Here is a 23,643-nt window from a genome sequence, read left to right on the forward strand (position 1 = left end):
GAACAGACACTTCTCAGAGGAGGACATACAATCTATCAATAAGTACATGAAAAAATGCTCACCATCGCTAGCAGTCAGAGAAATGCAAATCAAAACTACCCTAAGATACCATCTCACCCCAGTAAGATTGGCAGCCATTAGAAAGTCAAACAACAATAAGTGCTGGAGAGGATGTGGGGAAAAGGGCACTCTTGTTCATTGCTGGTGGGACTGCAAATTGGTGCAGCCAATTTGGAAAGCAGTATGGAGATTTCTTGGAAAGCTGGGAATGGAACCACCATTTGACCCAGCTATTCCCCTTCTATTCCCCAAAGACCTAACAAGAGCATGCTACAGGGACACTGCTACATCGATGTTCATAGCAGCACAATTCACGATAGCATGATTGTGGAATCAGCCTAGATGCCCTTCAATAGATGAATGGATAAAAAAAAAATGTGGCATTTATACACAATGGAGTATTACTCTGCATTAAGAAATGACAAAATCATAGAATTTGGAGGGAAATGGATGGCATTAGAGCAGATTATGCTAAGTGAAGCTAGTCAATCTTTAAAAAATAAATACCAAATGACCCCTTTGATATAAGGGGAGTAAACAAGGACAGGGTAGGGACGAAAGTTTGAGAAGAAGATTTACATTAAACAGGGATGAGAGGTGGGAGGGAAAGGGAGGGAGAAGGGAAACCACATGGAAATGGAAGGCGATCCTCAGGGTTATACAAAATGACATATAAGAGGAAAGGAGGGGTAAGACAAGATAATACAAATCGAAGAAATGATTTACAGTAGAAGGGGTAGAGAGAGAAAAGGGGAGAGGAGGGGAGGGGAGGGGGGATAGTAGAGAATAGGACAGACAGCAGAATACATCAGACACTAGAAAGGCAATTTGTCAATCAATGGAAGGGTAACTGATGTGATACAGCAATCTGTATACGGGGTAAAATTGGGAGTTCATAACCCACTTGAATCAAACTGTGAAATATGATGTATTAAGAACTATGTAATGTTTTGAACGACCAACAATAAAAAAAAAACCATTCTAACCAATTTATTAAGGGGAGAAAGTATGAAAAAGGTTATATGCTGTATTATTCCATTTACTTAAAATTTTAGAAAAAGTAAAATTAATTTGTAGTGACAGAAGCAGAAAGTGGTTGCCAAAGAGCCTGGAATGAAAGCTGGGAAAGGGAGAAGAGGAGGGAAGGTATTAACTACACAGGGACATAAAGGGAACATTTTTGGGTGATATTGAAGTTCTATATCTTGATTTTGGTGGTTGTTGTATGTATTTATTTGTAAAAACTGGTACCTTTTATTGTATGTAAGTTATACATACAAAGTTAATTTAATACATTTAAATTTTTGTTGATTAAGGAAAAAATATATATGTAACCAAATATATATATGTAAAATATATGTGTATCATGTATATCCATACATATGTATGCATGGATATATGAATAAATACATGAAATCCATGCATGAAAAATATAGATCAATGTTTATTAAAGCAAGTACTCAAAGTCAGTGAATTCTGAACACAATTCCAGAGATACCTGAAATGGTATTAATATTTTTAGAAGATAGGCATAGATAGATAGATGATATAGATAAATAGATGAACAACATTTTGTATTCTCAGTACCTTGAGTTTTTTAATTAGAGCATTATAGTTTTACATACTGATTGGGTTCATTTTGACAAAATCATACATACATGGAATTATATTTCATTCTCGTTATAAAGGAACACCTGTGGAGAAAAGCTGTGAGGAGACACACAAAAGAACAGACACAGGGTACAAAGGGGCAGACAGGATGGAGCAAAGAGAGTGAAGTGGTGAAGAAGAGGTGCAGAAGTGCAGTGTTCGCTCCTCCCTGCCTGGGAATTTATTAATTCCAAGAACACACATCTCCCGTTATCATGACTATATTCTAATTAGTATTTCTTTAACCCTGAGTGCTAGCTAACTGAGATAAGGTGCAGGTTAGAATAAACATGGGGTCCCTATCCTCCAGGGGTATTACCATGGAGACCAGATAGTGCTTGCCTAGTTATCTTATTCCCTCAGAGGGAGATGGCTGGGCATCCCAGGTCTGGGAAGCAGGGTAAACTTGTGAAGGACATTGCTATGGCAGCCCGGCATCATGTGCTTTTGCCCAGGAATTTCCCAGTAGCCAGGTATATACTAGCAGCTGGGCTTTGCACAGAAACTTCCTAGTCACCAAGCATGTCACAGTTACAAAGTTTGTAGAACCCCAATCCCAAACACAGAACTCCCACACCTTGTTCCCCCACTATTCCCTCGCTCTTCCCTCCCTCTTTCTCCTTCCCCTACTCTACTGATCTTCCTTTCTTTCCTTTATTTACTTATCTTTGATTGAGTACCTTGTTAGTTTATGTGGATTTTCTTGAATATTCTTTGCAGGTCATTGACTATACCACAGTCGTTCAGCCAATTTTTGATGCAGCCCGTGAATCACTAATAGAAAATTCTATAGCCGAGGCCACTGAAGCAGCTATAAAAGTGGTGAAAGAAAATCTTCTTGCAGAACTACAAGCTAAAAGACAAGGTGAACCATCTTTTTTAAATGTGCATTTTAAATTTTGGTCAGCTATTAAGTCTGGCTACTTTAGCGCAAGGACTGTTTTTTTGCTCATCTTGCTATCAGCCCCTTGCACATTATGGTTTCTTAATAAACGGTGGTAGGAATGAGTAAACATAAACCAACTCATAAGTTAATAAAGAAAATTCAATTATAGACCTCCAAGGAAAGGAATAAGAAGGAGTTTCCAAATTTGAATGTCTTTACTTTTATGTGTCTACTCACTGAGTAGAGACAGTTTGAGTAGTATTCACACCTTTATCTATATTAGCAATTAAAACAACAGCAAGACACACCTGACTCCAATGGAATTTGTTGTTTTATGTTTATATGCCAGCCCTGATTATACTTAAGTCCTTCTGTTTGGGAAATATTAATTTCAAATTCAAAAAGTCATAATGCTGTGAAACTGGAAGAAATCTTGGAGATCAGTTAATACAATTCTCTAATTTTACACATGAGAAATTGAGGTTCATAGAAGATAAATAGCTCCTTGAAAACCACCCAGTACCAGCTAAGACTTGAACTCTCATTTCCAAAGCCTCCTGCTTTTTCTCCTGACCAATCATGCCTGTTTGAGTTCCAGTACCATGCTGGTTTTGTTACTATAGCTCTGTAGTATAATTTGAAGTCAGGTATTGTGATGCTTCCTGCTTCACTTCTCTCACCAAGAATTGCTTTGGCTATTCCAGGCCTTTTATTTTTCCAAATGAATTTCATGACTGCTCTTTCTGTTTCTATGAAGAAGGTCATTGAATCTGTGTAGCGCTTTGGTAGTATGGCCATTTTGACTGTTTCTGCCTACCCAAGAACATGGGAGGTCTTTCCATCTTTTAAGATCTTCTTCAATTTCTTTCTTTAGTCTTCTGTAGTTTTCATTGTAGAGGTCCTTCATCTCTTTTGTTAAGCTGATTTCCAAGTATTCTTTTGTTTGAGGCTATTGTGAATTGGAGAGTTTTCCTAATTTCTTTTTCAGCAGATTTATCCTTGGAGTATAGGAACCAAATTGATTTATGGGTATTGATCTTGTATCCTGCAATTTTGTAGAATTCATTTATGAGCTCTAGAAGTCTTCTGGTGGAGTTTTGGGGTTTTCTAAATATAAGATCATGTCATTGACAAACAGAGATGATTTCAACTCCTTCTTTCCTAGTCTATCTATTTAATCCCTTCTCTTACCTAATTGTTCTGGTCAGAGTTTCAATGGCTATGTTCAATAGGAATGGTGAAATTGGGCATGCTTGTCTTATTCCTGTTTTTAGAAAAAAAATGCTTTCAAGTTTTTCTCTATTCAGAATAATGTTGGCTTTGGGTTTGTCTCATATAGCCTTTACAATGTTGAGGTTAGTTCCTCTAGTTTTTATAGTATTTTAGACATGAATGAATGCTGCATTTGTCAAATACTCTTTCTGCAACTATCGAAATAATCATGTGATTCTTGTCTATAAGTTTATTTATGTGGTGGATTACATTTGTGAATTCCATATGTTGATTGCTTGCATCCCTGAGATGAATCCTACTCAATCATAGAACACTATTTTTGATGTGTTTTTTTTGTGTAGTTTGCCAATAATTTATTAAGAATTTTTTTGTATCAATGTTCATCAAGGATATTGGTCTAAAGTTTTTTTTTTCCTTGATGTGTCTTTATCTGGTTTTGGTATTGGAGTGATACTAGCTTTATAGAATGAGTTTTGCTGAGTTCCCTCCTGTTCTATTTTATGGAATAATTTGAGAAGGATTGGTATTAGTTCTTCTTTAAAGGTCTGGTAGAATTCAGCTGAGAATCCATCCAGTTCTGGGCTTTTCTTTGTTGGAAAGGTTTTTTTTTTTTTTTTTTTTTTTAGAGAGAGAGAGAGGGGAGAGAGAGAGAGAGAGAGAGAGAGAGAGAGAGAGAGAGAGAGAGAGAGAATTTTTTAATATTTATTTTTTAGTTTTCGGCGGACACAATATCTTTGTTTGTATGTGGTGCTGAGGATCGTTATGTGGTGCTGAGGATCGAACCCGGGCCGCACACATGCCAGGTGACCGCGCTACTGCTTGAGCCACATCCCCAGCCCCTGGAAAGTTTTTCTTGGCTGCTTCGATTTCATTATAGAAATTAATCTGTTTCTAAGTTTTCTGTGCCTTCCTGGTTCAATTTGGATATATCATATGTCTGTAGGAATTTTTCCATGTCTTCAGGATTTTCTATTTTATCGGAGTATAAATTTTCAAAACAGTTTCTGATGATCCTTTGTATTTCAGTAGTGTCTGTGGTGATCTTTCCTTTTCTATCTTTGAATTTGATAATCTGAGGCTTTTCTATCTTTCTTTTAGTTAGTTTAGCAAAAGGTTTATCAATTTTGTTTATCCTTTCAAAAAACCAAATCTTTGTTTCATTGATCTTTTGTATTTTTTAATCTCAATTTTATTGATTTTTATCTCTGATTTTTAATGATTCTTACTGATTTTGTTTTTGTTTCTTCTTTTTCTAGGACCTTGAGATGTAATATTAGGTTATTTATTTAGTATCTTTCTATTCTTTTAAGTAATGAGCTCAGTGCTATGAACTTTCTTTTTAGAATTGCCTTCATACTGTCCCAAAGATTTTGATATGTTGTATCATTGTTCTCATTTACCTTTAAGGAATTTTTTATTCTCCACTGATTTCTTCTGATGTCTATTCATTGTTTAAGAGTGTATTATTTAATCTCCAGATGTTAGAGTGATTTCTATTTTTTATCTTATCATTGATTTTTAATTTCATTCCATTATAATCTGATAGAATGCAACATATTATCTGTATTTTTTATATTTGCTAAGATTTGCTTTGTGACCCTAGATATGATCTGTCCTAGAAATGTTCCATATGCTGCTGAGAAGAAAGTGAATTCAGTTATTGATGGATGAAATATTCTAAAAATGTCTGCCAGTCCAAATTATTAACTGTACTTTTTAGTTCTATAGAATCTTTGCTTAGTTTTTGTTTGGAAGATCTGTATAGTAATGAGAGAGGTGTGTTAAAGTCACCCAGTATTATTGTATTATGGTCTATTTGATTCTTAATATTGAGAAAGGTGTGTTTGATGTACATAGATGCTCCATTATTTGGGGCATAAATATTTACGATTGTTATATCTTGTTGATATATGATTCCCTTAAGCAGTATTAATCTCTTCTGATTAATTTTTACTTGAATTTTTACTTTATCTGATACAAGAATGGTAACCCCTGCTTGTTTACAAGATCCATTTGAGTGGTATATTTTCCCCATCCTTTTGCTTTCAGTCTGTGGATGTCTTTGCCTGTGAGATGAGTCTCTTGCAGACAGCACATTGTTGGGTCTTATTTTTTAATCCAACGTTTGAACCTGTATTTTGACTGATGAGTTTAGACCACAGACCCTACTGAAGAGTTTATACATTCAATGTTATTATTAAGAAATGATTTTTATTTCCTGCCATTTTGATTTATTTCTAGTGTTTAGATTGGATTTGATTATCCTTTGATTGACTATTCTTAGAGTGTAATGCCTCTTTATGCTGGTTTTCATTTCTTCTTCATGAAATATTGTATTGAGTATGTTTTGCAGTGCAGGCCTTCTAGTTATGAATTCTTACAACTTTTGTTTATCATGGAAGATTTTTATTTCATCTTCAATTTTAAAGCTTAATTTTTCTGGGCATAATATTCTTAGTTTGCATCCATTATGTTTCAGAGCTTGGTATATATTATTCACTTTTAAGGTTGAGAAGAAATCAGTTGAGATCCCACTTGGTTTACTTCTAAATGTGACTAGTCCTTTTTCTCTTTCAGCTTTTAAAATTCTATCCTTATTCTGTATATTAGGTATTTTTATAATAATGTGTCTTAGAGTAGATGTCTTGTGATTTTGTATATTTGGAGTCCTATTGCTTCTTGTATTTGAATTATTTGAATTTCCATTTCAATCTTAAGGTTTGGAAAATTTTCTGATATTACTTCATTGTAAAGATTGTGCATTCCTTTAGTTTGTGGTTCAGAGTCTTCATCTATCCCAATAAATCTTAAATTTGGCCTTTTAATGTTACCCAGTAACATTAAATATTCTGTTCATGGTCTCTTAAAATCTTTACTCTAGGGTTGACTTTATTTTCAGGATAATATACTTTGTCTTTGAGGCCTGAACATCTGTCTGTCCTCAAAATGGTCTAATCTATTGGTGATGCTTTCCATTGAGTATTTAATTTGATTTATTGATTCCTTCATTTTGAGGATTTATGCTTAATTCTTTTTCATACTCTCTCTTTATTGAAGTGATCTTTAATTCCCTTATTTTCTCCTTGATGTTTTAGCTCATAGAACAGTTTAACTATGAATTTCTAAATTTCTTCTCTGACATTTCCTCAACTGTGGTGTCATTGAAGTCTATTGTCAAACATTATGGGCTGGTTTGTTCCCTTGCTTTTTCATATTGTCTACTGATCTATCAGTATAGTTCTGACTTCTTTTAAGTGAAGGACAACTATGTGAGCCTCTTTTTCTTAATAGTCCTGGTTTGGGGGCTGGGGATGTGGCTCAAGCGGTAGCGCACTTGCCTGGCATGTGTGCTGCCCGGGTTCAATCCTCAGCACCACATACAAAAACAAAGATGTTGTGTCCACCAAAAACTAAAAAAATAAATATTAAAATTCTCTCTCTCTCTCTCTCTCTCTCTCTCTCTCTCTCTCTCTCTTAAAAAAAAAAAAAGAGTCCTGGGCTGGGTTGATATCTAGATAATGATATTTTAATTCAATGTATGCCTCTGCTGATCCCAATATCAGCTCCATTTTAAGAGATATCACTAAAGAGGCACAGTGGACTAGATAAGGAGAAATAAGGGAATGGAGGAGAACAGGAATAGGAAAGACAGTGGAATGAATCTGACATATATGAATACACCACAGTGAATCTCCTACAAGACAGATCCTAATTCAAATAAGATATACTCCATGTTTGTATATGTATGTTAAAATGTACTCTACTGTCATGTATAACTAAAAAGAACAAACTAAAAAAGAGAGAGAGATACCACTGAGCCCTATTTACAGTAATCACTTCTGAGCCAAGCCTCATACTATTCAACCTTGTAAGAACAAAAACTTAGTCAATTGTTCTCTGTGGTTCCTCAAATTTTGGTATAAACCTATAATAAAGTTCTGGAACAGGTAAAAAAATGGTAGTTAAATTTAGTAAATTAATATAAACTTAAGTGAATGCTAAAAGGAGGTAGGAACAAAGTTTGGACAAATGGGAGAGGGTGAAAGCAGGAGAGAGAGAGAGGAAGAAGGGGGGCTATAAAAGGATAATTTACACCAATGTAGAAAGGAAAAATAGATTCATGTGTGTTATTTGAGGTAGTAGTAGATATTGAAAGAGGATGAGTAGGTGGTTAGAGAAGCAGGTATAGACAGACTGCAGTTAGGAAAACAAAGATAGGAAGATTGATTCCAATTAATGCTTTAAACCATTTAATGAATACATTCAAATGGGTTTGAGGTACAACTGTCAGCTATTGGGGGGTTAGTAATTATTCAAGTGAAGGAATTACTTATGTGATCAAGGTTAACATGAGAGTTGTTTATAGTCTCAGAGGGTGCAGTATTGTGAGCTGACTGATTCTAATGTTGCAGAAGTTTAGGATAGTCTCTAAAGTACCTGTGTTTGCTGGTCATCAGTATACCTCTTCCCTTCTGCTAGATTCTTTTAGCAGTAGTGAAGATCCTGCTTGCTGTCTGTGTGTGCAGGAACACTGGTTGTGGGTTTTCCACAGGTGTTCTGTGGTGCAGAAATATTCCCCCGATGCCTCTGCTCTCTGAGGTGTTGTAGTAGAGGGTCTCTAGTGGTTCATTCACCTGGATTCTAGTTTCTGCTACCCCAGGTTGTGAAGGATGGACATTGATTCCCTCTGCTTAGTAAATCTGACACAAGGGACCACAAGTAACCAAACAATGCCCTGTCACTTGCCAGTTGCAATCATGGTTCAGGCTGTGCACCTATTTAGGCTGATATCCTCCCCTTTGAGCTGCATAGCCTCTGGTAATTTCCTCTGGGTCTGCATGTCACTGGGTATTCAGGCAGCTTTCCCTCTGGTGTGGGGCTGTGATCCTAGGAACTATCCCAAGTCTTCCTACAGTGCCTCCCGTCAAGTGCCAGTGGTGGGAAGTGGGGCTGGTGAATCAACTTTCCTTTGTTTGGGGCCAAAGCTGCTTCATCATAGCCTCTGTCTGAGTAGAGGAACCTGCTCAGAGCTTTTTGCCCTTGTCTGGGTTGCAGCAGCTGAGTGGGGCTTGCTGTACCTCCCCAGTCCAGGTCCCTTCCAGCCCACTCCAATCCCCTTGTTCAGGGGAGGGGGAAGGGAGGGGGCTTTAGAGATCTACAACTAGTCATCGTTCTTCCAGAAGTTCTTTCTGGCCAGATTCTTAAGAGGGCCCACTGCAGGGGCCTTCCCTCTGGTTACATTTGCAGCTATCTGGGCAGTGGAATCCCAGTGCAATTTACAAGGGTGACTGGTCTGCTGTGGGCTCCACAAGACAGCTGTAGACTCCTGGCTCAGTTTTCTTTTCACAGTTTGGTTTTAAGCATTTTGTGCTGTTTTAAGGAGCCTTCTGAGTTTTAAATTTTGTCTGTCTTTGCAACGGTTTTTAAGTGGGTGAGCTTAAGAAACTGTCCTCTTCCTCCACCACCACCACCTTTCTCTCTCTGATGCCCGCTCCACAGGAGCAGTTAAGGCGCTCTGAGTTTTGTTTTCTCCTCTGGTAACCTATCTTCTAGTCTCTTCAGATCTCAGACTATGTAGTATTGAGTCTTAGAGCATCTGTTTTGTCACCCGCCTCTCAAGTCCGCCTCCTTTCCGTGTTGTGATATCAGGACTCACTGCCTACCTCGCTTCTGCCATCTTCCTGAATCATGAGGAAATTTCATTCTTAAAATTTCAAACATTGGAAATTTTTTGCTGTTCAGTTTTGCCCCAATCTATTTTTTTTAAGGAAAATTTGTCAATGGAGAGAATATTGAGGTTTTTTTGAACATAAAAATATATATAATAATTCAGAGGATAGAAGCAAAGGTGGAGCAGACTTCCTGTGTGCCAGCCATGCTCACAGCAATGCTTAGAGTTGATTGATCCTCATTTTACCTACTAGAATTTGAGACAAAGCGATGGAGTGACTTATCTTATGTGACGGTCAGAACTCAAACCCAAGTCTGTCTGACTTGAAAGCAGAGGCTGTCAGTCAGTATACTAGCCTTCCTACCTACAGCTACCTTTTTCTAACACAGGCCAATTAACTCTTTCAGCTGAGAAAAAATTAAGAGAATTGGAAAAAGAATTGGAAAAAAAAGAGGATGGAGATGCAGTTAATGAAGAAGGTAAAGAAATCTGTTGCCACTGTTACTGACTACATCTTTCCTAATGGAAGTAGATTAGCTGATAAAATATCTTATTCTTTTGCTGCAGCACACGGTCAAGAATCTCAAACAAGCACTTCTTTAGAGGACACTGAAGAAGCCAAAAGAAAGTCAGACAATACCCTTGGTAATTTATTTTCTTATATTGGTAAGGATGGTAATAAAGTAAACTGCTAATGCCATGTTTATTGATCTTACTTCCATGTATCTTATTTCTTTAGTTGTTGGTGGACCTTTATTTTATTTATTTGTATGTGGTGCTGAGAATCAAACCCAGTGCCTCATGTATGCTAGGCAAGCACTCCACCACTGAGCTCAATCCTAGCCCTTCCATTTATCTTCGCTCATACTTAATATCGAAGCTTAAAATCACCACAAAAATTGAAAACTTCAAAAGAAATAAAAATTAGCATCTCTCTTACAGTTAAGCTGAACAGCTACAGGATGAAAAATAGATTGACTAGAATGAATAGGAAAACATAGAAGATGGGAAGATAATATAAGTAGAGATCAAAGAAAAATGTTTAATATTTCCAACCATTATATAATCATTATTGTATAATTATAAATTTTTCTTAAAAGCTCTATACTTCCTTTAATGCATTGGAATCAGAGCATCAGAAACACATAATTTGGGTTGTAAAATTTTATCTTTATCTATTGTGCTATTTGCCCTTACACAATTTTTCTGTTCATATTTTAACAGAGAGCATATAGCATTATGTTACATAACATTATACGATTATAATATAACTATAATTTTATAATTTATAATATTATAATTATAACTATATGTAATTATGTTATAACTATATGTAACTATATATTACAAACTGCTTTTGCCTTTTTTGACTTAAGGTGTATAATTTAATTATATTATTTCATTGGAAAATACTTTAACCTTCACTTAAAATTACTGCACAATATGAATAGGTAGTAGTTTTAATCAGTTCTTTATGTTGGAAATTTAAGTTACTTTTCTTTTTTTGTGCTACTATAAATTATGTTTCAACAACTTTTTTAATGTAAAGATTTATCTGCATGTTAATATAAATGGAATCACTAACTAAATGAATTTAGAGCTATACACAGAGTCAAAGTCTTTTTTACATAAAAGTTGTTACAAGTTATGTTCTCAGTAATATACAAAATATGTATCATTGGCTCCTCTTACTGACTCCTACTAAAGATTTTCTCTGAAATGTTATTTTAATTTTTACTTCTGAAGTTTATTATTTTGATATTTGTTTACCATTTGTGTCTTTTCTGAGGTGACCATTTTTGTTTTTTGATCTTTTTTTCTAAATTATTGAATCAATCATATGGTCTCTGTATAAACTTTCTATATTAGTCTCTTATTTTTTATATTTTTTCCAATTTTTGAAGTTTATCTGCTGCTTTTGAAGTACATAGAGGTATTTTTCATAGTTTTTGCAATCAATTCATTGTTTTTCCATTGTTGATTTCTTTCTTTACTTTTAGACATAAACTGTCTTCCTCTCAACCAGAGATAATGGGTGTGTGGGGGTGGGTGTTTGTGTGTGTGTGTATGTGTGTGTGTGTGTGTGTGTGTTCTTACATTCCGGTGGTTTTTTGTGGTTGTTGTACTGGTCCAACTTTTTTGTAGTTGGTCTTTGAGTGCATCTGTAATTTGTTTTGTTTTAGAATGTAGAGCTGTTTTTGCTTGTTGGTTTAGTTCCTCCTAATGATTCAGCATGTATTTTCCTGCTGTTTATTTCAATCCTATTAGGAATTAAACTGGGCAGTGTCAGAAGCTTGTGTATGGCACCCCATCTCTCTGACACATACACACAGCCTTCACAGAAGGCAGCCCCATACATTCAAATGTTGGCTCTCAAGTGGCAGCTGGGAGCCCCACCTCTGCTGCTATGAAGCCCCCAGCACCAGTCAACAAAGAGAGCCATCCCCTGGACAGCCTGTTCCCTCTCTTAGGGAGGTATTCTAGTCTAGAAGCAGGGATCAGGGCCTGACCAGTGAGGCATGGACACTAGTCCTGCCAGTGTACATCAATACAAAGGCTCCTCCTTTTCTTTTTTCTTTTCTTTTTTTTTTTTTTTTTTTTGCCTCATGTCTCTGAATTAAGCACAGCCTCTTGGAGATAAGAGATCGTTAGTCACCTCAGAAAGGGCACTTTTTTTTTTTTCAATTTTGATACAGTGGCATTATATGAAACTAAAATGACTACTAGTTTTGCTGCAGGTTAGGTTATTATCTTTATTTGCCCTCCTGACATATATGTTTACCCATTTGAATTAAAAATTAAAATTCAGGACTGTACATCTTGGGTTCCTGGACCCATATCACAAGCTCTCCTTGGGAATCCACCTATGTTTTTTCATTTAATACTGTTCTTTTGTTGTTAACAATGTTTTATTCACAGATGAGAAAGAAATCAATGGAACATCTTCAGAGCAAAGGCATTCTCAAGATCCTATTCAAAATCAAGATTTTAATTTAGACTCAGGTAAGTAATATGTGGGTAATTTGGTTCTCTTAGATTGTGGTCCTTAAAAATAAAAAAAACCAATATTACCCAACTTACTCCATGTATTATGAACAGTTGCACATACAGAAACATGGGAAAATAGCATATGATAGGTGCTCTTGGTGAAAAGAGTATTGGGAAGATACTCTTCTGACATGTAGCTGTCATACTAGTTCACAGGATGGCTGCTGAAGCAGGTTAAAAGCAAAGGACAAAATCTGGCACTTTACAAACCATCTGTATTAATCCATCTGAATTAACCCTCTTAAAAAGTTGATAGGAAATTTGCAAAAAAAAAAAAAATATATATATATATATATATGTGTGTGTGTGTGTGTGTGTGTGTGTGTGTGTAGTACTTTCAACTTTTTGACCATCCAAGCTATAAGGAAAGTTGGGAGATGTAGTTTCTCATCTAGGCACACTGTTGGCCTTCACTGAATCAGGGTTACATTACTAAAGAATAGAAGAATGGATATTGAATGAACAACTAACAGCTTGTACATTGAGCATCTTTGCCTAGCTATTTTTGACTCACTATGCTCCCCTCTCCCATGACTGATTCCTCAGAAACTCTCTTGCCCTCCCTGAGGACACTTCAATGCAAGGAGAGCAACAGACAGCTGCTCTTTGAAGGCCATTTTGGGGGGGTTCTGGGCTAATATCAACTGGGCTCTGGACAGAGTCCCAGTGGCTAGATCCCTGGGACAGCAGCTGAAGAACATGACTGGAAAGGCAGAGGTAGGGGAGTCAGGTGGAGCCGCCATAGTCCTGTCTCACTGCAGGAATGGATGAACATTTAAATGGGTGCAGCCTAAGTATAGAGAGGCACTTCCATAACAAACAAGACCAAGAATCAAGTATAACACTTGAAAAGCAAGCCTGTGCCCCTCTTTTCCCAATTCCCTACAACTTGCTTGCTTCCTGTCCCCTTACCATCTCTTCTAATTTCATGCCTGTAACTGGAAGCATTCATCTTGTTTTCTGACTCTGATGCTTGTGCTTAGCTTGACTCCTAGAATCCTCTGGTCCTTATGTCTCCTCTCCAGCTTCCTTAGCTTTGCCTCTTACTTGACATGACTTTCTTCTTGCCTCGTGAGCTCTTATTCTGATGCACAAACTATAAGACACTGTTCTGAGAGTTCATGATTCTGTGATTCGTCACTTAATATCTCTTCTCCTTATACTTCTCCCTTCTTCCAGCATGTGCAATTATATAAAGATAGTAAATTCTTGGATCAAGTAATAACAACCATGTTTCATTCTTCACTAAAAGTACTAATGGCTTTAATTTATTGACTTATTTTACTTCATTCACAATAGAAGATTCAATTGAAGAGGTAACTGCAGATCATCCAGCAGTTATTTCCATGCTTGAAGAGAGTCTAAAAGCAACATCGGATATGAACTTTGAAAATCCCTATGAAAAGCATGCTGAAATCTTGGAGGAAATCCTCAAAGAAGTAATAATTCAATCTGTTAATTTTTATCATTGACTTAACTATAACTAGGAAAATGTCCCTCTAGTGTGTTTTAGTCTTATTTGACAGTATTTAAAGGTGTAGACTCGTGAACATTTTGTAGTCAACATTATTATATGTAAAGTAGTACTGATGCTCTTTGGTAAATATTCAATTATTTTAAAAAGTGTGACCTAATTTTATAGCTTCAAAATTAATTCATTAACTTGGATTGTCCTTGATTCAGTTCAGTTGGCTAAAAGATGGTGCATATGAAACCAGTGCCAAGATTAGATATTTCATCTATGAGTTAACTAGTCATAGATTTAGACAAAGTTTGCTCCAGGGCTAACTAATTTTCATCCAACCACCCTGAACATGTGTTCATGGAGAAGATTGGTTGACATGCATATAATTTTTCAGTCCAACAGACAGAGGTGGGAAGAAAGCCTCAAATTCTGTGTCATATTAATAGTAAATCAGAAGGCTTATCTTTCATTTATAAAGGACAGAATATTTGTAAGGGTCTGGTTTTGGACTGAGATCTTGCATAAAGATTTGGAGCAATAGTCAAAGACACAATAAAGCAGATTTAGGGCTCTCAATGTACTTCTGAATTCTCTGTGATTAAACTTAAATTATTAGGTGGTGTCATGAGTGAGCTATGTCATTAACATAGGCCAAAAAAATCTGTGTCTTTCCACACTGTCCAGTTATGGGGTGCTCCTCCTAGTATGAGCCTTGAGTAAAGGGCTTTCTTATTTGGTCTGGTGTGTTTGATAAGCTCATGGCCAGTTTTTTTCTGATATGAATTTGATATGCCCATGCATCGTGTGCTTCTGATTAATTCCATTAAATTCACAGTTCACCATTTTTATTAGCAAGATGAATTTATTTATCAATTTGTGCCTTATGGTTGTGCTAGACAGATGGTGGAAACCTTCCTTAGAATTTCATATCCTAAAGAATTTTAGCATGTGTGGCTAAGAAGAGAAATGTGAGACTCCAAATCTGGAAACTCTGTTCCTGGGGGAAGGGAACTAGAAGTTCACCTGGGGAGATGGTCCCTGCTAGAAGGTTTCCACCTTCTCTCACAATTATCCAACGGGGGATTTCCCTTGCATACATTTCTGAACTAAAGCTCTTACTACTGATACATCCAAAATTTGCTTCCCCACCCCACCTCGAGCACCCCCCATCCGCCAAACCTTTCCTGGGCTCAATTTTGAACTTTCCTGTACTTGAATAGCTTGAGCTACTTCAGTGATAGCAGAACCTCCCCTGTCAACCACCTGTCTCCTTGAAACCAGTGAACAAGCCAATAGTCTTTCCTTTCCCTTCCTTTGCTCCACTGGTTTTTGGTAAGTGATAATTTTCCACCTGCAGCAGAATCATTTGGAACAAATTAAGGTCAGAAAGACAACTCCTGCAGTCAGCCCTGCCACACAAACTTCTCTCAAAAAGGAGTTCAGAGAGGCTGGCTGAATGACAATGGAAAAAATACAGCAAGAATAACACAAATGATTATCACAATAAGTCATTTTATCACATTAAGAACAGCAGAATGTCTTTTTAACCTGATAAAGAAGGTCTAGTTTAGTATCACATTAAATTTAGTGATCTATGGAAATTTATAACAATCTTATAATAATTTGTAATAAATAAGAGAAATAACTATTGGAACAGGGGAGAAATATGATCATTTTTTGCAGTTGATTGTTTTTATTCAAAAAATATCTAAGAAAATCTAAAAACAATTAGAGCTAATAAGCATGTTCAGAAATAAGGTAGCCAAATGAATTTTTAAAACTCCACACAAGACAGGAAAATAAATGTAAAATAGCTAATAATGAGCTTGAAATAAAGATGAGAGAGCCACATGAATGAAAGTATTACACTTTAAATGGGAACATAAGCAGATGTCAACACCTAGAGACATAACAACTTCTTGTATGTAAAGACAAAATCTTATTTTAAAAAATCTTTCTCAATTTATACATTTGATACATTTTTGTAAAGAACTAAAAATATTTTAATGCCTTCAAAATTCTAATACATACCATTTGATGCATTTGTAATAAAAAACTCAAAAAACATTTTTTTAAACAAACTTTAATGTTCCTGTGGAAGAACCAATAGCTGAGATTAGGTAAGAGCAGTTTGGCAAAGAAGTATAAGAGACCCTTGCTCTACTAGCTACTAAAATATGTCCTAATACTATTTGCTCATCATACAAGAATCAACAGAAACACAGAGAAGCTTCAGGAATAGACCTCAGTATAGATAAAACATTAGCATGTGCTGAAGGGATTGATAAATTCAGTCAATTCAGTGTTGATAAAGTTAGCTTTGGTTGGGGGGACTTAGATTCTCATCTTATATGAAAATAAAAATAATAACCCCATAGCTAAATGTTAAAATGGCATTTTTTTAAAAACTAGAAGAAAGTATAGTACCATTGAAATGACCTTAGAAAGGTCAAATATTGTGTTAGACTTTTATCACTGTAACAAATACCTTGAATAACTTATAAAGAGAAATGTTTTGTTTTGGACTCACAGTTTGGGAGGCTTCAGTCCAAGATCAGTTGGCCCATGTTTCTTTGGGTACTATGGTTAGGAAGGAAATCATGAAGAGAAGGATGAGTGTGTAGCAGAGCAAATATGTTCACCTTATGACCAGGAAGCAAAAGGGAGAAAGAAGACAGAGTGACTTCCAACTAGGCCCCACCTCTTATAGTTTCCACCACCTCTTAATAGCACCAAGTGGGGGACCAAACCTTTAGCATATGGGCCTTTGGAGTACATTCCAGATCCAATATCTACCAAGAACTCTAGGCAACTACAATAGAAGAAGTCTTTAGAGAAAATCTCAATAGAGAGGCTACTTAATAATGAGTGTCTCAGGCTAGGGACATAGCCCAGTGACAGAGCACTTATCTAGCATGCAAGAGACCCTGGATTTGATCCTCAGCAATGCAAAAAGGGGAGATTATTTTGAGATCCACAAAATGATCTATCAAGGTATATATAATCTTTCTATAAGGAAATCGTGGCCAGGCATGGTGGTGAAAGCACTCACCCTGTAATCCAAGCAGCTCTGGGAGGCTGAAGCAGGAGGATCAAAGCCAGCCTCAACAACTTAGCAAGGCCCTAATCAACTCAGAGAGACCTTGCCTCTAAATAAAATATTAAAAAGAGCTGGGATATGGCTCAGTGATTAAGTACCCCTGGGTTCTAAAAATAAAATGAAATCATGAAAATCAAAATTTTAAGGCAAAAGTGAAACTGGGGAAGATAAAATAAATATAAAATTAATTTCTTATAAATCAATGGGAAAATCTATTACCGCAATATAAAAGCAAGCCAGGATTATTTTCATTTTAAAAGAAGAAATGCAAATGGTTAGTTAAACATTTATAATGGTTGTTTCAATAAAAATATGAAAATTAAAACCATAAGATATCATTTCTCACCTATTAAATTGACAGTGTTTTTTAAAAACAATACTTGTGAAGTGGTTATGCTATAGTTATTTTCAAACTCTGTTAGAAAGAGTAAAAATTGATATAGATGTTTTTGGCAGTACATATGAAAAGTCTTTACAATATGCAATCTTTTTGATCTTAAAATCATGTTTCCTAGGAAGCTAACCTGAAGCAATACATAATATTTAAAGGTTTTATATAAATATGTTCATCACAATGTTATAAAAATATGAAAGATTTAATATATAAAGATATTCATCACAGTATTACAATAAAAGTACAAGTGATGAATATTTAATAGTAAGGAAATGTTTAAGCAAAGTAAGATTTATTCATGTACTAAAATACTATAAAGCCTTTTTTTTCAAAAAAAGTTGAAAGAACAGAAAAATTATGTTCTATCTCAATGTGTTTTAATTTTGTATCTTCTAAACTTGCACAGTAAAATCTTATTAGTCATTTTTGTTTCTTCTTTGTTGCTTTTCCTTTTGATTCCTAATCCTTTCATCTTAACCATTTCTAAGTGTTTGAAATTCTTTTTCTTTCAAAACACTGGTTACTCAGATAAAATTTCAAAAAAATAATAATAATAATTTTGGATGCTCATGGCCCCTTGACATTTCTTCCCCTTTGATTTCTAATATTCCATGATACCTGATGGCACACAAGCTGGTTTAGAGTTCTCAGAGTTGTGCATTCACAGTTACACGTTACTAATTTTCATATTTGTGTTGAAGCTATTGCTACTGGAACAGGGAGGTGAGAAGTTAGCAGAACTCCCTAATTAGCACCTACAATATTTGTTCTGACCCATTTCCTTCCTACTGCTTTCAGAAACCATCTCCATAAATGTCCCCTCTCACAGTGAAGGGTGTAAAGCAGAGGGTGCTGGTCTAGGACCTTGCTACTCAAAGAGTGGTGCATATACCATCATCTCCAGGAGCATGTTAGAAATGCAGACTCAGGCCCACCCAGGCCTTCTGATAAGGATTTGTATTCTATGATATTGAACAATATATAGCAAAAAATGTATTATTGTTTATTTAATAAAGGCTTTTGCTTCCCATTCTTAACTCTTAAAACTTACAATTTTATTGCTTTAAAATTGTTTCTCTTTTAAAATTAATATATTCTTTTCTTTTTTCTTCTCAAAGTCAGAACTCAAAACATATTTGTTTGAGATCCACAAAATGATCTATCAAGATAGAATCCTCGACTTGTCAAACTATCATGGTAATATCAGTGTGCAATTTTTCACAGGTGATGGAAGAAAATAAAGATAGGTTTTCTGGAGCCCCCCAAAATGGAGGATGGATCTTGGGCAACTGCCCTCTTATAAAGGAACTGTGGATTGCCTTAACTGATAGAGGAATTTTACCTGATTTGGTAATCCTTTTATCAGATACAGAAAACAATGGTTGGTAAATATTTATCATGTAAATTTGAAAGTGGAAATTTATTGCTGATAATAGTTTTGTTTAAAATACAGAATGGAGAACTTTCCATTCTTCTTAAGTATAAATACTGCCCCAGCAATCCCTGCAGGAACTACTGATGCACAAAATAAGGTTTCCATCCACCAAGAAGATGACCTGGGATGATGTGCTGGCTTGCTGAACATTCCAGCAGGCCCTCGTAATTGTAACTGTTCTTTAGAGCTAACAATTCAACACCCCCTTTAAATCAGCAGCTACAACTTCTAAGTGAATGATATGTAAGACTGAGGGCAATTAGCTACATAAATATGTTAATTTTTCATCATTCTGTCACTTTGCCTCTAAAGAAAATAGGTATATTTGAAAGGAGAATTTCCAGGGGGAAAAATGTAATATAAATTTTTTCATGTTTTAATGATTTATACCATATTAATATATACCTTTTTAAAACATACTAAGACAGTCTTTTATAATCTAAGTTCAAAAAAAAATTTTTTTAAAGAATCTAAGTTCTCTTTAGATAAATCTTTAAAGGAAAATATATTTGGATATAGGCAGAAATCACTTTTTGTTGTTAATTTCCAAAATGTATTTTACTCTATGCAGCTTCAAAATTAATATTATTCTCTTTATATTTCAGGAAATTTTTTACTTAACAGAATATATCGAAGGCATAAATCTGAAATCAATGCTAAGATTTTAGAAAGATTATTAGATGAACTGCAAAAGAAAAAGCAGGAAGAAGCAGCAGAAAGGTAAAGTATCTGTCTAGAAAGATGAAACAGGTCAATGTATCCATTGTAGCTGCATTTTCTTACAATCTACACTTGTGAAATATTTCTAACATCAAAAAGATAGTCTCATAATTAGATCGGATTCTAATTAATTCTGAGAAAAACAGTGATTTTGCAAATACTTTCAGAATTTCTAAAGAACACAGTTGTGAACGTTTTTGCAGCCCATAGCAAACTTAATCAATTATCCACTCTCAAAAGATGCTTTAAAACAATGAGCACAGATATGTGTACACACACACGCACACACACACACACACACCCTACAGAGAGATATTATGATATTTGTCTCTGCCTTAGTTTTGCTAACAAGTATCTACAAACTGAAGCAATTATCCACTCTCAAAAGATGCTTTAAAACAATGAGCACAGATATGTGTACACACACACACACACACACACACACACACCCTACAGAGAGATATTATGATATTTGTCTCTGCCTTAGTTTTGCTAACAAGTATCTACAAACTGAAGCAATAATTTGATAGGAAGTAAACAAATATATTCTTTGTGTGATGTGTCTAAATTCCAAAGCCTGAAAACTACATAAGGAAAAATAAGAACTAGTTATTTACATTTGACCATTTGACAGTTTTAACATCAAGGGCTTGTTCTTTTTTTAAAGTCTTTTTTTTTTTTTTTTTTAGCTGTGGATGAACCTTTATTTTTATTTATTTATTTTTATATGTTGCTGAGAACCCAACCCAGTGCCTCACACTTGCCAGGCAAGCACTCTACCACTGAGTCACAACCCCAGCCCTGAGGGCTTATTCTTGTATCGGGGTATAATGGAAGTTTTAAAAAGTATGAATACATATTTATCTGTTCATAGCTAGGATCAAGATTAAACTTCAACATATGAAGTTCCTCGGGTTGAGGAATAAAATTTAAAAAGAAACAGTGACTTAATTTGTTAATTGTTCTTCTTTGATAAACATGCTCTTCAAATACTAAATTTCAGTTTGTACCTGAAGCAATAAGACATAGACATTTAAGCGTACATTTCTATTTATTAATGATGGCACCTGTAGGAACATTCTCAAATATTTTCTTTTTCCTTTTCAGATATTAGCAATTAGATCTTGGATATAGGAGAGCTCATCAAACTCTAAATTTAAATTATAAAGATAGGAGGTGGGTAATTGTATAGGGTAGTAAACTGACTTGTGTAGCTCAGAAGAGGTATTTTTTTTAAATGTATATTCTTCATCTAAGTTAGTTATTCCCTTAGGAACTTGACCCCAAGCTCCATGAAGTATAATTTAGTTGAATTAATGAATAATAAAATCATTGTTCTATATATTGACTAAAAAGTATTACTAGTTCAAAAAATAATTACAAATTTATTAGATTTACTTTTAGCTTTCAAAACTTTTATGGCAAATGGAGCAATAATCTGCTAATATTTAAGGAACCACTTAATTTTTTTTTAGTATATGAGAAATAGTTCAATATTTGGGAACAGATGAAATCTTAATGTAAGAGTAAACCAAAGCTCATGTGATTTATAGACTGAAAGTCTGATAATTTAAAATAGATATAAAATAAATATATGTAATTTTTTTAAAAAGAGAAAGATACCTTCCCCTGTTTCTTCCAACTATGCTTTCACTCTCTCCTTACCAGAGGGAATTTTCTAAGTTATTTTTATCTTCAATTTTTAATTCTTTTGATTCCAAATTTTCACATATTTATAAACTTCTTAAATGTCAAATACCTGCCCAGACTTTCCTAGTTGTGTATGTGTATATGTATATTATATGTTGATCATACAAATGTGTTATATGCACATAATCACATTATTGATTATATATATGTATTTTATGTGAATGCATGCTGGGCATTCACAAGACCAGCGTTTAATATATATGATTATATGTTGATTTTTAAAATTTAATCATGAGTATTTGAAAGCAGACTTTTTTCCAAATACTGTACAATGAAAACTAACACCATTGAAAAGGGGGGAAATGCTTAGAGACTTCAGTTAATGGCTTTAAAATTGGTTAGAAAAAAAGATAAATCTAAAGGGAAGAGAGAAGGAATGGGAATAGGAAAGACAGTAGAATGAATCTGACATAACTTTTTTTAATTGATTTTATTTTTTAAATACATGACAGCAGAATGCATTACAATTCTTATTACATATATAGAGCACAATATTTCATATCTCCGGTTGAAGACACCAATTCGTGTCTTCATACATGTACTTTGGATAATGATGTCTGTCACATTCCACCATCATTGCTAACCCCTGCCACCTCTCCTCTGCCCTATCTAGAATTCATCTTTTCCTCCCATGCTCCCCCTCCCTACCCCACTACGAGTCAGTCACCTTATATCAGAGAAAATATTCAGCATTCGTCTTTTTGAGATTCTCTAACTTCACTTAGCATTATCTTCTCCAACTCCATCTCTACTCTCATACATATCTAAAAAAGAACAATTTTTTAAAAAAGATAAATCTAATAGGATTAAGAATTAGATCTTGGGTCAGATATCTAAAATTATACTAAATTCTGCAATTTTTCCAGCATCTATTTCCAAATTTGCTAGTCAAATCGCAAGATAATTTCTGTCATCATCGTTTATCTTTTGATTGTATTTACAAATGGTTTTATAGAAATTTTTAATAACAAGCAAAATTCTTCCTCATTCTGGCAAGGCCTAAGATTCTTAGCAGCAACGTAGTTTAACCAGGCTTGAGATAAGGAAGATCTCAAAAAGAATCCTGTTGAACTAAGTAGAACAAATGACTGCCCCTTCATGGACAGTCAATAGGAAAGGAGTTCAGAAAGAGGGCTTTATAGCTCACAGACCTACGAACAGAGAATTCAAAATTACACCAAGACTTTTGGCTGGAACACAGGATTTAGAATATAATGAAAGAACATCGTCCACAACAGAAAGCAGACCTGTTGGGAAAAGAGGAGTAATATCTTCTGAAGAGAATAAATGTAATTAATTTTCAAAGGAAGGACAAATGGACACAAAGAACAACCAAATAAAAGAGTAATGATAGGCCTTAGGGAAGCTGTGGCTCCAGCCCTTGCTACTGATAGGAATGAACTCTTCTTAACTTGTCCCCAGTTGGTGAATACTTGGTATCATATTTTGATACAATTTTTAAAAGATGCAATCAACATGCTTATGTTTCCTTCTGCAGTAGCATGCCTATGTTTAAATACCTAGACAGAGAACCTCTAGGTCAAAAGTTTACAAATTTTTTTATTTTTAATAAATATTTCATTTCTTCACCATTTTACTAACTTTTCTTTTATCTATTTTCACCATTGTTAAGGCAGAATTAGTGCTTTGACCTTAATGAAATAGATTTCCTCCAGATATTTAAGTTTCCATATTCTAGATTTCTAAATTTCACCATTACTGGGGCAGAAGATCTAGCTCAGTGGTAGAGCACCTGTCTGGCATGGCCCGAGTTCAAACCCCATACCAAAAAATGGTGTTAAAAAAAGAAAACAATTAGCTTTTTTTTCCTGATGAAAAAGATAAACTTGCAACTTACTTCTATTTATTCAGTGCAGAAAATTTTTAAATGCAAAAAATTAAAGAAAATTTTAAACTCTAATGCCACTACCCAGAGATAGTTATTGTTAACAGTTTATTTTCTTCTAGTCTTTTTGTCCTCATTTATATACATCTTAAATATAAAATTAAAATCATACTACACATTGTTTTATATTCTCCTTTTTTTCCACTTAGCATTATATTGTGAAAATTTTTCATTTAATCAGATAAAAATGTTACAAATCCTCCCATTTGCCTTTGAACTTACAGTTAAGTAGTCCTTTGTTACTTTTGATAAGTTTCCTAGTTACTAGCCAAAGTTATTTAATTTTGTATTTTATTTTTATTTTTTTATTGGTTGTTCACAACATTACAAAGCTCTTGACATATCATATTTCATACATTAGATTC

General features: G+C 34.8%; 1 protein-coding gene across 1 annotated transcript in view; it reads left to right on the forward strand.

The window, feature by feature from the left end:
• The window catches only part of Ak9 (adenylate kinase 9), a 128,470-nt gene that overhangs the window by 46,005 nt on the left and 58,822 nt on the right, over positions 1-23,643 (forward strand). Inside the window, exons 12-17 of the mRNA XM_026389647.2 lie at positions 2,431-2,575; positions 10,068-10,145; positions 12,420-12,503; positions 13,848-13,987; positions 18,732-18,888; positions 19,548-19,662. Of these exons, the coding sequence (XP_026245432.2) occupies positions 2,431-2,575; positions 10,068-10,145; positions 12,420-12,503; positions 13,848-13,987; positions 18,732-18,888; positions 19,548-19,662 (719 nt within the window). The remainder of the gene's footprint in view (positions 1-2,430; positions 2,576-10,067; positions 10,146-12,419; positions 12,504-13,847; positions 13,988-18,731; positions 18,889-19,547; positions 19,663-23,643) is intronic.

Source organism: Urocitellus parryii, chromosome 8 (assembly GCF_045843805.1).
Source record: "Urocitellus parryii isolate mUroPar1 chromosome 8, mUroPar1.hap1, whole genome shotgun sequence".
Taxonomy (NCBI): domain Eukaryota; kingdom Metazoa; phylum Chordata; class Mammalia; order Rodentia; family Sciuridae; genus Urocitellus; species Urocitellus parryii.